This window comes from Anolis sagrei, chromosome 5, assembly GCF_037176765.1.
Source record: "Anolis sagrei isolate rAnoSag1 chromosome 5, rAnoSag1.mat, whole genome shotgun sequence".
Lineage (NCBI taxonomy): Eukaryota > Metazoa > Chordata > Lepidosauria > Squamata > Dactyloidae > Anolis > Anolis sagrei.
Genome location: NC_090025.1, coordinates 30,649,901 through 30,667,545, shown reverse-complemented (window position 1 = coordinate 30,667,545; position 17,645 = coordinate 30,649,901). Strand labels below are relative to the sequence as shown.

Below are 17,645 nucleotides of genomic sequence, written 5' to 3'. Positions count from 1 at the left end.
GATCGTACATTATGAGATCAGCAACATACGTTTCCAATTCAGACCACTGGGTTCTAATCTGTGGTTTCTTTTTCAGTGGAGACATATATACACTAACTACCAGCAGTTCCATGATAGAACAGAGATGTTGTGCTTGGAACTTGATTGTCATTCCTCGAAAGGAGCATGGACTTCATCTTAGATTATAACTAATCAAACTGGTCACTGACTGTAATAAAGTAAACTAACTAATAAATGATCATGCGAGTAAATGTTGAGAAAAAGGTTTTTGAGGGGAAGAGAGTGTCTGCAAATATGGAGCACGAATCCATTTCCACATCATTTGGATTTTTGTTTTAGTCATTCATTATACTTAACTCATTTCTTTCTTTTTATTTATATCTTGTTTGGTTTATCTGCGTGGTTTCTTTAATGGAATTATTGTCAAAAATGATAATAGTAGTATATTAAAACATTATAACCAATTCAATGATTTTTTGACATTTATATTATTTCACAAGAAAGACCTTGATAAAAGAAAAAAGTATAAGCAACAACTGTGAAAAGACAATAATAGAGCGGATTAAGTTCTCAGTGTCCAACACGTGGATACAGATGGCTATCAGAAGTTCCCACACTGGAGGTCCGCCAAGCTACCAGAGGTACAGCTGGTGAGAGATAAGTTGCTGGTTGAATGCATCCAATCTTTTGTGCAGCTTTTTAAAGTTTGAACATAAGGGCTTTGCTGGATCACAACAAAAGATATATCTATTTCAGCAGTCTGTGTCCCATCAGAGTACTTCACTTGTTGTTTGCTTCCCCAGTAATTGCTATCTAAAGATATATTGCCTCTGTACCAGAGCTCTGAAAATTTACTTTTTTGAATCACATTTGTCCCAAGCCAATTGAAGTTTTAGTAAAAAAACAAAAAAGGTAACTTGTATATGTGAAAGTTCCAATTAGCTTGTCATGGTTAATGGACCAGACAACTGCCATGGATTTCTCTAATATATGTTTTTTAATAAAGTAAACCTTCTGTGTGAAAGTAGATGTTACATTTAAACTTTATTTGTATTTTTATCACCCCTCTGCCCCAAACATATTTCCTCTTCATGAAAACCACAATTACATTAATTTGCATAGCGGGGCACCTTCCTGGCTCTCCTTCCTTCCCCGTGTGATAAGGGGAAACTGGGATGGAGTGGGGTGTGGGACAACAAGTCATCACATCCCTGTGGGTAGGTGCTGCCAAAACACAGTGAGACTGGCTGATTCCAGCAGCATGTGTGACAAGGTTCATAGTCACTGATTTTGTAAATTTTTCTGATTTTTTAGCTTCAATGTTGTGGTATGGTCTAGTATGGAATGAGATCCGTGAGGGAGACAATATGAATGACCATACTATGTGATACCAACCCTAGTAACACTGTTGAACTACTTGTACATGTGTGTGACATCAGTCCTAATAATCTGCAGGTACATGCTCTTAAAAAAATCGAAAATACACAGTGCACAATCCATTGCATTAAAATAGCATCCACCATGAAACAATGAATCATGAAATAATCGGAATGACTCATGAAAGAATCTAAGTACCATCAAAAGTGTGGGGGAAAAACAAATGAAAGATTACAAAACAGAAAACAAAAATTAAGTTAAAATGTGAAGCAAAGGATAAAATATGTTAAGACTATCTAGTTAGTATAAAGGTACCTGTATCATCTTCTTTCACATCCATTTCTTAACTACAATACTTTAAAAACAAAATCTGTGGAGATATATTAGAAGATACCTGTTGACACACTAAATCTCAAAAGAAAAATGTAAAAAATGTATATTTAATAAGTTTGAGATGTAGACAATTAATTACAAGGCATAGTCAGCGAAAAACAAACCATTTCCCCCATCCATAAACATCTAATCATCTTTAAATATTAAGAGTCTTACAAACACACTGTGTACTTAAAAGTTCAACGTAGCCTGCTCCCAAATCGATATGCATAGTATAAATGTCACACAGACTTTGTTATTCCTGGCAGACTCAACTATAATAACTGTACTAATATTAGTGTGTCTGCCCTTTCTCATTTAGTAATTTTCTGGTCAATAATTCCTAAGAAGACACAAACACATAGGAATCTCGATGATCCAATCTGCCTGATCAGTCTTAGTCTTCCCCTTCTCTCAGCTGAATCTGGAGGAGTGGAGTTTATTTCTCATGTCCCCCTTTTCCAGGGTTCATGCACCATGGCTTTTAATTTCTTCCTTTGTATTTAAATAATGTTGAAGATCCCAGTGGTACTTATACTATATAGTCACATATAAGTCAAATTCATGTATAAATTGAGTGCAGACTAGTGGACAAAATTATGGATTTTGATGTGACCCATGAAGAAGTTGAGGGTCATTCCATGGAGAGGGATGATCAGCTGCTCCTTGCTGCCACTGCCACTGTCATTCAAGAAGCCCAGAAGAGGACCTACAGTGGAGAGAGTAGTGCACATCAGTGCTTCTTTTCAGGTTCTCCCAGGATGGACTAAGCTCTTACCTTTCACCAGTCTCTTCAGAGAGGGTATGGTTCTTTTTTTGGCAAGAGCAGTCATTCCCATGGACAAGCTGACCCAGATTTTTGAGGTTGATTTTTTTTAGTAATGTTTCTACACTTATTTTTGATTATATGCAGTACATTTGATTAGATGTTTAAGACTGCACTTTTGCTATTTAATTGCAACTTGCATATCCATTCCATTCCAGTTTACCTTTGGCTCCCAACAACTCACTTCTGCTATTTCCTTCCTTCTCTCAAAATTAATCATTGTCAGACTTTGATTTTATGGGACTGTTTTCCTTTTTAAAAAACATATGTTACTAAGCAAGGCTTAACTATAGAGATAACAGATAATAATACAACATTTCTTGTGAAAACGTGGAACTATTTCTCTAAAGCTTTTTCAGAAAGGAAGAATAGTAAAAATGGATTCATATTTCTTAATGGCAGTAACAATGGCTTCCACAACAATGCATAAATGTGAGAGATAAAGAATATGAACCAGACTGTAAGCTGTCACTTTGAAAGTCTGAAGCAATCCATATCATTAAATTATGAATGATGGGACAGAATGTGGTGTATGCTTCCATTTATATCTTTGCAGACTTGCCATTTACCTCAGATTGGATGGGGAGTCTGTTTCCTGTTGCCTTTTTGTTCCAAAGCTGCTGGCTGTCTTTAGCCCAGGGAAAGGTTGAATTAATGGATTTTAATTTACTGATGTAATCACAAACTCAGAGGGTTTTTCCCTCCCCCATTTATTAATGAAGTTGTAAATTGTTATCAGTTAATATGGATCACAGTTATACTGACTGAAGCTGATGGGATTTGTAGTGCAACACTGAAAACTGTACCAGAATATTGTATGGAAGACTGTGCCAGATTCTTGGTCCTTGGACAGTTATAATATAACATTACCAGACTTTGAAAAGTTACTTCTATGGACTGCAAAGAAAAGTTGAAATAGTTGTAGGCCAACTTTCCAAAGCATTGAATGTTGTTAAATTCTGCTCCCCTTCTCCTCCCTTCTTTGGTTATTCCTTTCTTGTGTGGCTCTCAATTCATGATTGTTATGTAATAAGAGGATTAGTTGATATATAACTTTTAAAAAGCTCACTTTTGCAGCTGTCACTAAGCTCCTCTTTGGATGATATATTTATTATGATAGAAATGGGAGGGAGGATGCTTTTGTGAAACGTTGAAAATAATACGCCTTGCTTGGCTAAAGCAGAGTCTTATGCTAAATGGATAGGCCTGCCTCTGTGGGTTTCTCTGAGATTATTGTAGTGCCAGTGTTCCTGATTTACTGAGTGCCGCCTTTAATCTTAAAATATCGAGTTTCACTGTCACTGAAATGGGAAACCGCTAACTTCAGTGGCCACTTTAAATTGTTACCATCATCACAAAAGTCTTGTCAATCCTGGCTTAAAAATAAAGCCAGAATATCAAATTTACTGTAAGCAAAGACACTTCAGCTTTACAGAGCAGCAGACATTAGTTAACAAATACTGATCCGTGGCAAAAAAATATACCTTTAAAATTTTTGTAATAAAATATGGTATCACAATAGAATGAATGAATCCACATTTAAGAAATACTGCAAACGTGTGTGTTTATAGATTTTTCTTTGTCCAGATGGAAGCTGACAGTACAAATGATGTCTGACCAATTAGCAAATTTGGACCAAGCAGCTGAAATATTATTTTGTTTATGTATAAAAGTATTTTAAAGCATATTCTACCTAAAGCCCATAAAGGCTCCTGAGTGGGCTCACAGTCATAAAATGTGTAATTTACATTATGACCATAAAAATACAATCATATTACAGGGTTGTTGTAGGTTTTTTCGGGCTATATGGCCATGGTCTAGAGGCATTCTCTCCTGATGTTTCGCCTGCATCTATGGCAAGCATCCTCAGAGTCAGTGAGGTCTGTTGGAACTAGGAAAAAGGGTTTATATATCTGTGGAATGACCAGGGTGAGACAAAGGACTCTTGTCTGCTGGAGCTAGGTGTGAATGTTTCAACTGACCACTGACTCTGAGGATGCTTGCCATAGATGCAGGCGAAATGTCAGGAGAGAATGCCTCTAGTCCATGGCCATATAGCCCGAAAAAACCTACAACAACCCAGTGATTCCGGCCATGAAAGCCTTCGACAGTACAATCATGTTACAATCTTAACACTTCATCACATGGGCTTCGGGAAGCGTCATAGGATGCTGCCAGGATGCTTTCTTGACACACATATGATGGAGCCCATCATATGACATGAGGCTACTTCTGATGGGGCTGTAGAGAGGAAGAGTCCTGGCAGCATGTAGGATGCTACCCAGACAACACAGGAGGCTTCCCGTGTTTTCAGTAAGAAGAATGGGCGAAGCTAGGTAGCAACAACCCCCTTCCCATGTGATAAGGTAAGAGGCAGTGCGGATGATGCAGTGTACAGGGCAATGGTTTTCCCCTGGTGCTCACTGGATTTACCGCACTGCATGGCGAATCCCCCACTAACTCCCACCAAATGGACCTCAATGTGATGAGGTCCTTAGAAACAAATGCAACAACAAATATTAGAGATAGTTAACAACAGATAATATTGAATTGTTCATCACAGATAAAATGCATAGAAACCAAAAGGAATGAATGTATTTATGGTTCTTCAGCAAGCCATGTTAGAGTACAGACTGAATCTTGGTATGGGGTCAGTGACTTAGGCCAAGGGTGACAAACTGATTTTCACTGAGGGCCACATCAGTTTTATAGTTGCCTTCAAAGAGCCAATTGTAATTGTAAGACTATATAAATGTAACTATGCTTCCCTGGCATTGAAAACCTAATGAGACACATAAAATGATGTGGTGGGCCAGATTCCTTTGTTCTACATGACTTAGGCTGTACCTACATTGTAGAATGAATGCAGTTTGATGCCACGTGAACTATGATGGCTCAATGCTATGGAATCCTGGGATCTGTAGTTTGATGAGGCACCAGCTCTTTTGGCAGAGGAAGCTAAGGACTTGCAGCTCCCAATGGTGGTTTTATCTTCCATTTACCATATGGCACATCGCATGTTAAAAACAAATGAACTGCACAAAATGGAATGTGCAACACATTTTTTAAAAAATTGTCATAATCCATTAATTTTTATGTTTTTAATATGCCACTGGAATGAATTGATAAAAACATATATAGGTTGGAAGCAAGTTCTTTTTTTCTCTATTACAGAGGTACACGTATTGAGCTTTTAAAGATTTATTTCTTGCATAACACATTGCAATACTTTATACAGCACTCTATAAACAGAAGTGCTTGGAATTAAGTCCACTCACTTTTGTTGAAACCTTTGCCTTCCTGTGCAAAAGTATGAGAGGACTGCTAATTTCATATATGTATTTGTTTATTTTTTTATCGGGTAACATTGTCTAGGTGCAGTTTCCATTAAACTTATCTGGCAAATCTGCCTCTAAATCCCTGATTACCAATGCAAATCAATTAAGTAGTTGCTTATGGAAATGTAAATGAGGCTGTTGGTGTTCTCTTCTTACAGCATGTGTTTCAATAAGGAAAGTATTTGCTATGGCAGAGTAGTAATACAATGGAATGGCAAACTGAAACTATGAGAAGGTTTTCATTCCATGGTAGTATAGAATGACTATGCCTGCTTATTTCAGCTGTCCTTGAGCCATGTCTATCAAGTATGTGACAGCAGCTATTTCTGTTTGCCAAGAGGGCTATGTGATCTTGTTCCTTTGTGTGTCTGCTTTTAAAAAGGCATATACACTTTAGAAGACTTTTCCCAAGAGTTGGACTTTTGCGGGTAGTTTGCTGGTTTCTGCCATGCAAACTATTTATGTGCTGTCGCACGCTGGGCCTGTGCATAAGACTGTAGACAGGACATAAATTCCATGTGCCCAACGGGACGCCGGGGCTGCCTCAGATTAAAGGCCCTTGGATTTCCTTAAAATAGAGTCTTTAGATTGCTTAAAGGTTCAACAAAGTTCTTTATTAATGAAAACAAACAGGTACTTTAAAGCTTTCTTAATTAAAGCTTTCTTAATAGTCTATTGGCTCTCTCTCAATCTTGTCCACAGGGAACAGGCACTATCTTCTTAACTGTAACTAATGGGGAAATCCTTAACTTCTAATCTGGGCAGTCTGTCTTTGTCTCTGTTGGCGTGGAGCCCCGGCACCCGGTACCAACTGCTTCTGGCTTCCGCGAGTGACCCTTACCAAGCAGAGCTTTGTAGACTTCCAGGGGAAAAGAACTCAGGTTTCCGTGATGGCTGACTGAAGTCCTTCAGCAAAGGAGATGTAGGGCTGTATAACCCCGGCCAAGCTGTGGGCTGTATATCTCCCCGGCCAAGCTGTAGAAGACAAAGCTTTCTACAGGAGTTCTTGGTTTTATGTCCTGTGTGAAAGGCTTCTCTGTGTGGACTGAACCAAAAAGGCCCCTATTCCCTCCAAAAACCCGAAAAGGGGGCAGGACCAAGGAAACTAACTATAATTGACAGGTGGCTTGCCCTATGATTGCAGCCAAAAGAAGCATCCATTTGGCTACCCTGAGTCTCCCTTGTGGGGAGAAGGGCAGGATAGAAGCGTATGAAATAAAAATAAATAAATAAATAAAATTTGGGATTTGTTAGGTTCTTGTGGGTTTTTTCGGGCTATAGAGCCATGTTCTAGAGGCATTTCTCCTGACGTTTCGCCTGCATCTATGGCAAGCATCCTCAGAGGTTGAGAAGGTCTGTTGGAAGTAGGAAAAATGGGTTTATATATCTGTGGAATGGCTGGGGTGGGGCAAGGAGCTCTTCCCTGCTGCAGTTAGGTGTGAATGTTTAGCTGATCACCTTCATTAGCATTTGAAGGCCTGCCTGAGTCTGGGAAAATCTGTTGCTGGGAGGTGTTAATCTGTGCCTGGTTTTTTCCTCTCTGTTGTTTAGCTGTTATAATTTTAGAGTTTTTTAATACTGGTAGCCAGATTTTGTTCATTTTCATGGTCTCTTCCTTTCTGTTGAAATTGTCCACATGCTTGTGGATTTCAATGGCTTCTCTGTGTAGTCTGACATGGTGGTTGTTGGTGTGGTCCAGCATTTCTGTGTTCTCAAATAATATGCTGTGTCCAGGCTGGTTCATCAGGTGCTCTGCTATGGCTGACTTCTCTGGTTGAAGTAGTCTGCAGTGCCTTTCATGTTCCTTGATGCGTGTCTGGGCGCTGCGTTTGGTGGTCCCTATGTAGACTTGTCCACAGCTGCATGGTATACGGTAGACTCCTGCAGAGGTGAGAGGATCCCTCTTGTCCTTTGCTGAACGTAGCATTTGTTGGATTTTCTTGGTGGGTTTGTAGATTGTTTGTATGTTGTGTTTCCTCATCAGCTTCCCTATGCGATCAGTGGTTCCCTTGATGTATGGCAGGAACACTTTTCCTCTGGGTGGATCTTCATCTTTACTCTCGTGGCTTGTTCTTGGTCTTGCAGCTCTTCTGATGTCTGAGGTGGAGTATCCATTTGCCTGGAGAGCCCAGTTGAGGTGGTTCAGTTCATCTTGGAGGAGGTGGGGTTCGCAGATTCTTTTTGCACGGTCTGCCAAGGTTTTAATGGTGCTTCTTTTTTGACTTGGGTGATGGTTGGAGTTTTTATGTAGATATCTATCTGTGTGTGTGGGTTTTCTGTAGACGGTGTGACCCAATTGTTGATCTGATTTGCGGGTGACTAGGACATCTAGAAAAGGCAGTCTTCCTTCATTTTCTTTTTCCATGGTGAACTGGATGTTTGGGTGGATGCTGTTAAGATGGTCCAGGAACCTGTTGAGTTCTTCTTCTCCATGGCTCCAAATGGTGAAGGTGTCATCCACATATCTGAACCATATCGTGGGCTTTTTGGTTGCTGTTTCCAGGGCTTGTTCTTCAAAGCGTTCCATGTAGAAGTTAGCTATGACCGGGCTGAGAGGGCTCCCCATAGCTACTCCATCTTTCTGTTCGTAGAATTCATTGTCCCACTGAAAGTAACTGGTGGTAAGGCAATGGTGAAACAGAGCCGTGATGTCTTCTGGGAACCTCTGGTTGATGAGAGACAAGTCTACATAGGGACCACCAAACGCAGCACCCAGACACGCATCAAGGAACATGAAAGGCACTGCAGACTACTTCAACCAGAGAAGTCAGCCATAGCAGAGCACCTGATGAACCAGCCTGGACACAGCATATTATTTGAGAACACAGAAATGCTGGACCACACCAACAACCACCATGTCAGACTACACAGAGAAGCCATTGAAATCCACAAGCATGTGGACAATTTCAACAGAAAGGAAGAGACCATGAAAATGAACAAAATCTGGCTACCAGTATTAAAAAACTCTAAAATTATAACAGCTAAACAACAGAGAGGAAAAAACCAGGCACAGATTAACACCTCCCAGCAACAGATTTTCCCAGACTCAGGCAGGCCTTCAAATGCTAATGAAGGTGATCAGCTAAACATTCACACCTAACTGCAGCAGGGAAGAGCTCCTTGCCCCACCCCAGCCATTCCACAGATATATAAACCATTTTTCCTACTTCCAACAGACCTTCTCAACCTCTGAGGATGCTTGCCATAGATGCAGGCGAAACGTCAGGAGAAATGCCTCTAGAACATGGCTCTATAGCCCGAAAAAACCCACAAGAACCTAGTGATTCCAGCCATGAAAGCCTTCGACAATACATTGGGATTTGTTCTTTCTGTGCCTCCAGGGCTGAGGACACAATTTCTGGGATCTGGACAATTTCTGTAGGGCATGAGCCTGTAGAGGGCAGGGCAGGGCAGTAAAAATAACTGCAAAGGAGCAGCAGTAACAATGGTATAATGTCTACTGAGTATAATGTCTGCTGCTAAATTTAGGAATGGGGAGACTTATTGTGCATATTGCCCTAAGTCTAATGCTAGCTCTCAGTAGCTGTGCATATATAGTTACCCGAAACCTCAGGTCATAAGGAAAGTTTTCTCTGAATTCCTCCTTCAATCCAAAGTCTCAAGTTTAGTGATTAGAGAGTTGGCATTTTGCCATTTGTCCACTGACTCTTAAGTTACAAAATACCCTAGAGCAGGGGTTCTCAAACTGTGCTCCGTGGAGCCCTTGGGGCTCCGCAGCCTCATGCTGCTTCTCACTTCCTTTTCTCCTCCTGAGAAATTAAAGTTTTGAGCTGCTGGCAACAACAACGGCAGTTCCCGTGGCAGTGTCCTCCTGGGGCACAGGCCCTTTTCCTCCTACCCCACCTCCCTCATCACTCAGACTCCTTTTCTTGCCATCCAGACATCCACTCTCTTGCTTTCTTTGCTTCCAATTTCCATCCCACCTCTCAGGGGGTACTTTGATTATGTTTTTCCTGCACAGCAGAAGGTATTGGATTGGATGATCCCTGGAGTTTCTGCTGCTGCTGTGAATATTATTATTATTATTATTATTATTATTATTATTATTATTATTACAGAGGCTGGGTGGCCATCTGTTGGGAGTGCTTTGATTGTGCTTTTTCTGCATGGCAGAAAGGGGACTGGATGACCTCAGGAGTCTTCCACTGAAATACTGTTAAGTTTATGTAGGTTAAAATTGTTCTTCATTTTAAATAATATATTGTTCTTTCTTTCCTTTTTTGCACGGTGTGAATTAGCTCACACAAACACTCTTCATCCACCTGCTACTGGCGTGACCTGTAATATAATAATATATAATATAACATATAAACATTTCTTGAGGCTCCATGAAAACATTTTGCTTCAAAAAGGGCTCTCCTGCTGAAAAAGTTTGAGAATCCTGCCCTGGAGAAATTCATATGTTACATTCACTATTGTCTTTCAAGCACCAACCCTTTTATCCTATGTGTTCGAGCATAATCTTACTGCTTCTTAACATTTAAATATTGACATGTAACATTTCAATTTATACTTTCACACAATTATAGAATTATAGCATTGGAAGAGACTGCATGAGCCATCCAGTTCTCAGGAAAAGCACAATCAAAACACCCTTGACAGGTGACCATTCAGCCCATGTTTTCACTTCTTGAAGATAGGAACAATATTTGTCTTCCTCCAGCCTCCAAGGAAGGAGTTTCCACCACACTCTGAGGCAGAGAGTTCCACTGTTCAACAGCTCTCACAGTCAGGAAATTCTTCCTAATGTTCAGGTAGAATCTCCTTTCCTGTAATTTGAACCCATTGCTCCGAGTCCTATTCTCCAGGGCAGAAGAAAACAAGCCTGTTCCCTCTTCCTTATGACATCCTTTTAAATATTTAAACATGATGTTTAAATATGTAGTTGTTGGGGTCTACTACAGACCTCCAGGCCATACTGAAGACCTGAATGAAGCCTTCCTTGAGCAAATGTCCTGTTGTTGAGTCAGGCACCACCCATCCTGTATCTGCGTGTTCTGATACTTTTTTTTTGGGGGGGGGGGATGTAGATTACCCTATAATTAATAGTTGGATGGGAAATCCTCACCATCTCAAAACATCATCATGGAGTCACTGCAACCTAGTCTTCAACTAGTCTCATGATGAAATTACTTTTCAAGAATTGAGGAACTTCCATTTTTAGGAAGCTGAAAGCACTTTGATTTGTATAAAAGCACTTCAGCTTTTGGATTACTGTACCGACTGAAAAGGGATTTTGGGGACTGTTACATGTCATTGTGGTTGTGTTGGGAGGGGGGAGGTGTCACTCTGAACTGCTTCACTTTCCCATGGTTGTAGTATTAGTTATTTCAGTTCTAGTGATCAGACTGTGAGGACCTCTGGCTGCAAAGTCATACCTTTCCTCATTCACTTCCTTTTTAAATATTAATTTTATAATTCACGAAACTGCACAGTTTTACTGCTAATTCCAGACACCTTCAGAATTTCTTTTTAATTAGGCATTTCTATACCATTTGCTAACTTTCTTTTGTTCTTTTGCAAATGATCCCACAATTTGCTGGAAGCAAACTGCTGAAAACTTCAGTTTGAGCTGGAAGCAGACTTCTGCCTTGCAGTATACACAGAAATGCATCTTTACTTTTTTAAAAATAATATTTAAAGTGTTTGAAGAGACAGTGCTTCTGAAGTATTTAATTGTGGAGCTCCAGTATCATGAGTGTGATTTTTTTTTCTGGAAAAGAAAAGGGGTGTATAGATAAAGAGTAGCTAAAAGTGTGCAGGTTTCTTCAAGTGCTTGAGGAATGAATTGGTGTGATCAGAAGAGTGGTGTCCTGGTATGCTCCAGTTCAAAGCAAGATGGTTTTGCAACATTAGGACCCATGTCCTAGTTTTCTATGTTATGTTTCTCAGAAAACTAAGATAACAAAGTGACTAAGAGATAAATTGATATCTAGAGGCTAGAATAATAAGTAAATACTATTTTCCTGCCTTCAGAATTTGCTACAGCAGTGGCCTCTGAAAAATACAGTACAATCCCTGTGTCTACGGGGGACAGGGGCTAGGACTTTCATGCATACCTGAAACCACAGGTAATTTTACACAGACATGTGAAACTGCAAGTGATAGGAAATGCTTTATTTTTACTCTCAGAGGAAAAATAGAGTATGTGCTGTTCACTTCCTGCACTGTGGAAGTGAGAATTAGTGCTTGCAATTTTTCGTATCGTTTAGTAAACATTGCCAAGAGTTTGGCATTCTGATGATGTCATATGTTTTATTGCAACTTTATTCATGTATTTTTTAAAATCTTGATCTGGTATACATATTTTTTTTTATCAGCCTTCAACAGCATCTTTACAATTGATTAATACCAGGCACTTTTTCAGATAGTTATTTTGTCTATGGCAACTTTATAGATGCAAAGTTCCAAATATTTCTTCTGCCAAATACTTTTTCCAACTATCTTCTGCATATTAATAACCTTCCTGCTGGACTGCAAGTGTGACAGCATCTGGCTTTTAATTGCATTTTAATCAAGAATTTGGCAAAAGCAGTACAAAAATCAAATAATCAGTTTCTACTTTAACTGTCCTGCATTACCAATTATATCTAAACCCTATATCACAATTCATAGGTTGTTTGCCCAGTGTCTTTGCCACACACAGGATGAATTGAGACCCAGCAGTAGCTTCCACTGCAGTAGGTAAAAGAAGCAATTTCTCATAAGTCCATTCAGCAGATCCCACAACTACTTTCCATATTGGTAAATTGGCGGTTATGCAGGTGTAGCAGAAGAATGGTGCATAATTGGTGGTTATGCAGGTGGAGCAACCAGGTCTTGATTTCAAAAGGAAATGATGGTTAAACTCATTTGTGGTTCCTCAAACCCTGAAGCATTCTCAAGTTGGACACTGTCCTGAGGGATGTCTCAGGAAGATAAATCCCCTTGACCTTTCCGGGTAGCAAGGTCAGCAAAAGGATATCCCTTCTACTCCAACATCTCATTCAGATTTGGGTTCTTTCTGGTGGGAAAAACAGTAGGACATGACCATTACTTCTGCAAAAGGCTTTTAAAAAATGTAGTGGCCAGAAAACAGCTTTAGCGATTGATATTTTAGTTAACATACTGAATTTTTCTGGCACACTAATATAAGTTTTTTTATTGTTTTGGTTATGTGGCGTCATTAATATTTACAACACCAATTTGATCCACAAAGGAAAAGTCACATCCTTTTTTAGAGATTTGAAAATTGAAAATGGCATTTTAAGGAAACAGATCTCTCTTAAGAGCTTAGTGAAGGTAAAATATGACTTGACACAGAATTTGCTGACCGTTTCTAAAATACATTAATTTTGTATTGGACTGGGAAGTGCAACACATTGCTTTCTACATGGAGTATAGTACGGGGTAGAGTGCAGCATACACAAAATTCTTACCTTATATACATAAATTTCCCTCATTTCCCTGCAGTTTCCTTGTGCAAAACTTTAACCAGATGATAGGAAGATAGAAAATAAAATCTGGCATTTTTAGCTAAATTGATTCATTACCTTGATTTAAGAAGCATGATTTATGAGAGCAAGCATCAGGCTGTTTTTTTTTTTAAATTCAGTTGAATTTACAGAGCAGCCAGGCAAGAATCCAAAGTATTTTATGCTGTGTTCGCCCTTCAGGTACAAATAGCAAGGACTTCACATTCTATTGTATGCCTACTGCATTGTCTGATATTACTTTCCTTTTTTTTCTGGCATGCAATAACATCTTATGAATTATGGTTGAACATACTTATGGTTTCAAAGAAAGATTTCCTAAAAAAAGGAATACAAATTTAAAAGCAAGGTTTTCAACATGAAATCGCTAAGTATTATCACTTAATTTGAAGAATGATGAAAGTATTGAAACCATTGAATCCACATTTCAAGGCATCATACTTCTCTTTTTATTTACTGGGTTCATCACTATCTCTTCCTGGGTATGCTTCCTTGTGTATTTCTTCCTTCTTTTTTAACATGTTCATTTTAATTGTAAACATTCAGGTACAGTAATTTCTTTTGATATCCATTGATGAGATTGTGGAGCTGTGGTCCAGAAAGTTGTCTCTTTAAGCTCTGGTTATTAAGTGAACTTTTGAGGCATGATTAATATTTAAAATTTTGAGGCATGATTAAAATCATAAGCACACCAATCAGGAAATAAATACAGCTGGATCTATTTTATGTCCAAGTATGTTTGTGTGTGTTTTATATATATATTACTCTATATAGGAAAGTAAAATTACACAAGAGTGTAAAAAAGTGGCAAATGCTTTTACAGTATAACATCAGATGGCGAGGCAGGAAACATTATCTAGAAACTGGTGAGTTTTTGTTCAGCCTAGACTTAGTTTGGTATTTCTTTTGTCTGCTGCTTTGATTATATGCCAGTAATGTATTCTCAAAGTCATTTTTAATCCAATTGCTCTGTTACAAATCAATAAATGTTTACTTTTTAGGTCCTCCTGGTAAACGGGGTAAACGAGGAAGAAGAGGAGAGATTGGTATGTATTTCTAAATAATATTTGTTGTTTGTGTTTATATTTTGTAAAAACATATTTGCTGCTAGCTTGGTGCAGTAAGGGATTGGATTTAATGAGGATTAGTGGAAAAGAGATATACGATATTCTAGGAGCTGGATGGGCACTAAGATACAGTTAATTAAAACACTTATAAATGAACTACAAACATGAGACAAAACAGCAGAAGCAAAAAAAAAACAAAAAACAACTCCCTCACCTAGGATATGCTGGTATTAACTACTAGAATATATAAATTACAGTATATAAACTACTATCCTAACTAAACATGACTTCCAAATACATTTTCTGGGGTTATACTCTTTTTCCCAACCACCCAATTTTTCTCCCTACTTAACTGTTACACTTCTAATAAGCAATTCAAAATAAATCGTTGGCATTTCACCTTCATTGTTTTTCAAGAAATCTATTACAGATTTGGGTTGTTGTAGGTTTTTTCGGGCTATATGGCTATGGTCTAGAGGCATTCTCTCCTGACGTTTCGCATGCATCTATGGCGAGCATCCTCACTACCTCTGAGGATGCTTGCCACAGATGCAGGCGAAACGTCAGGAGAGAAATGCCTCTAGACCATGGCCATATAGCCCGAAAAAACCTACAACAACCCAGTGATTCCGGCCATGAAAACCTTCGGCAATACATATTACAGATTTTTAATATTTCAAAAAGTTTAGTAAAGATTTACTCTAATCAAAGTTGACCATTGCACATCTCTGCTAGAACAGTCACTTTCAGCTGCTCTTCTTTCCTGGAAGGGAGAGTGTTGTTCTTCCACCTCTGAGCAAACAGTAGTCTCACTCCTGTAATCATATATTGAAATATGCTCTTATGATTCCTTTCTAGGTATTCTGTCCATCAGTCCCAGTTTGAGTTTTAAAATTATCTACTTATTATTTATTTATTGGCTTAGGAAAACTGTTAAAGATCAAAATCTTCTATCAGTATTTGTTCTTTTGTTTTCATTATAGATTCTCCTTGTTGGGTCTCCAAATAGTCTTGGTGTCTTAACCATTTTTCCTTCCTTGCTGTTTCTTTTCTATAGAAATCTTCTTGTGCTAAAAGCCATAAAAGGACAACAGAATATGGCTTATATAATGACAATTAAAAATCTGTATCCGCAAAGGCAGATTTTCCCTTTCTGCATATCTTCATTGGTTTCATGCCATGTCTTTGCACAATTATTTTGAAATAACATGGAATTCATATGTGTAATTGCAATGCCTTAATCTTTTACATTTTCTCGGTTTTGAATTTAGTATTCCCCATCAATTCTTCTTTATCTGTTTAATTTATACTTTAACAAACATCACAATCTTTTGCTTATTTTTTTTTTAAAAAACAACTATCAATTTTTTAAAATTTTTGTCATTCAACTTTTTGCAGAGTCTAAGATTTCCCAAGGTAATCACCAAATTATGTGCAAATGACCATAGTTTGTAAGATTCTTTCTTTACCTCACGTCATACCCTAAATATCTCTATCCAAAACTTCAAGTAGTGGTATAAACATAAGAGGTAATAAAGGATATTCTTGTCTTGTTCCTTTTTATATCTCACATGGAATAGATAGCTCCTCATTTAATATTATATGTGCTTTCTGCATCCAGCTATTAAATAAAATTGTCACCAAAAGACATTTCTTACAAGATTCTAAATTAAAATGTACAATTCAAGTTGTCAAAGGCCTTTCTTACGTCAAAAGAATCAATTTGTCTTGTTTCTCATTATGCCATTCTAAATATTTCCATATAGTTAGTACATTTTAATATTTCTAATATTTCATAAAAGTCCATATTCAACCTTGTATGTAAAGACTATTAGCCAGAAGCATTGAGAACAACTTACAGTTGTTATATAACAATGATATTGGTCCATTATCAATTAAGTCTTGGTCCATTATCAATTAAGTCTTGGTCTTTTTTTGTTTCAGTATACCGGTGCCTATTTTCAGTTATCTGAAATCTTTCCTATTTGTAAAATTGAATTCATCATCTGTTTTAATGGCAGAAGGAACTCATCTTTGACACAGTTATAGTAAAAGGCTGTAAGTCTGTCAGAACCAGGTTTCCTTTATAAAGCTGACTTCTCAACAGCTTCACTGATATCTCTTACAGATATAGGGGTATTCATACTTCATCCATAGTCCTCTGAAATTTTGGCAAGTTCTGTATAGAAATATAATCTTCCAATTTCTTGTCCCTTATAAAATACAGGATAAAATGGTGAAATGCACTTCATTTTTTCTCATTGTCAGTCATGATAGTGCCCACGTATAGTTTCAAAATATTTTCTTTTTTTCTCTCTTTTCATGGCTTATATGCCAATAAACTTTCTGGTTTTTTATATATTAATTTTCCCATCTCCTCCACCATAAACATTGATTACTATATCTGCAACATCTTGATTTGATCATCAATTAAGACATTTAGTGATTTTTTTAAAAACTCTGCAAGAATTGCTTGAATCTTCACTTGTCTCTCTTTTTTAATTCTCTCATTTCTTTTCATTTTGTAAAATGGAGTTATTTATTCTCCATACAAAAAAATTCCTTGTTCTCTTGAGAACTAAAGGCGTTGAGCTATGATCTGTAAAGATATTTGACAATACCACAGTTTTTTCACTCTTGTGGCTGTGACTAATTCCTGTTGAAAAACAAAAACAAGAACTGGACTGAAAGTGACCTTGTATCAATTCTTGTTGTCAAAGAAAATCTTTCCTGATCCAGGGGACCTTTAAAAATAGGAAAAATGCCCACTTAGCCCCTAGAGAACATTTATGGGCAAAAAAAATGTGGTGGGGAGATGCAGTCCTCAAGGTCTCCTAGTAGGCTAACAAAAAGTTAGACTTCCATACTTGCCAATCCTTTCTCAAGGGCCATTTCTGTGGTTACCACCCCCTCCCCACATTATTATGGGTCATTTTGTGTTTTAAAGTAGCCCTCTTCTCTCCACATTGATGTGAGGAAGTGGGATGAGGGAAAAATGTAGTGAAGGGTGCTCCAAGGTCTCAAAAGCTACTCTTTTACAGGGAAATTTATTTACTAGAACACACTACAGAAGGTTTCTTCTGATGAAGAAGGTTGTGTTTCTACTTTGGCAGAAAAGAATAGTGTAGGACAATTTTCCTCAAACTCAGATAATTCCTGCTAAAACTTAACA

The 17,645-nt window shown here is 38.0% G+C and overlaps 1 protein-coding gene across 1 annotated transcript in view; it reads left to right on the top strand.

Moving 5' to 3' along the window:
* COL25A1 (collagen type XXV alpha 1 chain) overlaps window positions 1-17,645 on the top strand; it is a 362,960-nt gene that overhangs the window by 176,328 nt on the left and 168,987 nt on the right. Inside the window, exon 3 of the mRNA XM_060779107.2 lies at window positions 14,408-14,452. Coding sequence (XP_060635090.2) covers window positions 14,408-14,452 — 45 coding nt within the window. The remainder of the gene's footprint in view (window positions 1-14,407; window positions 14,453-17,645) is intronic.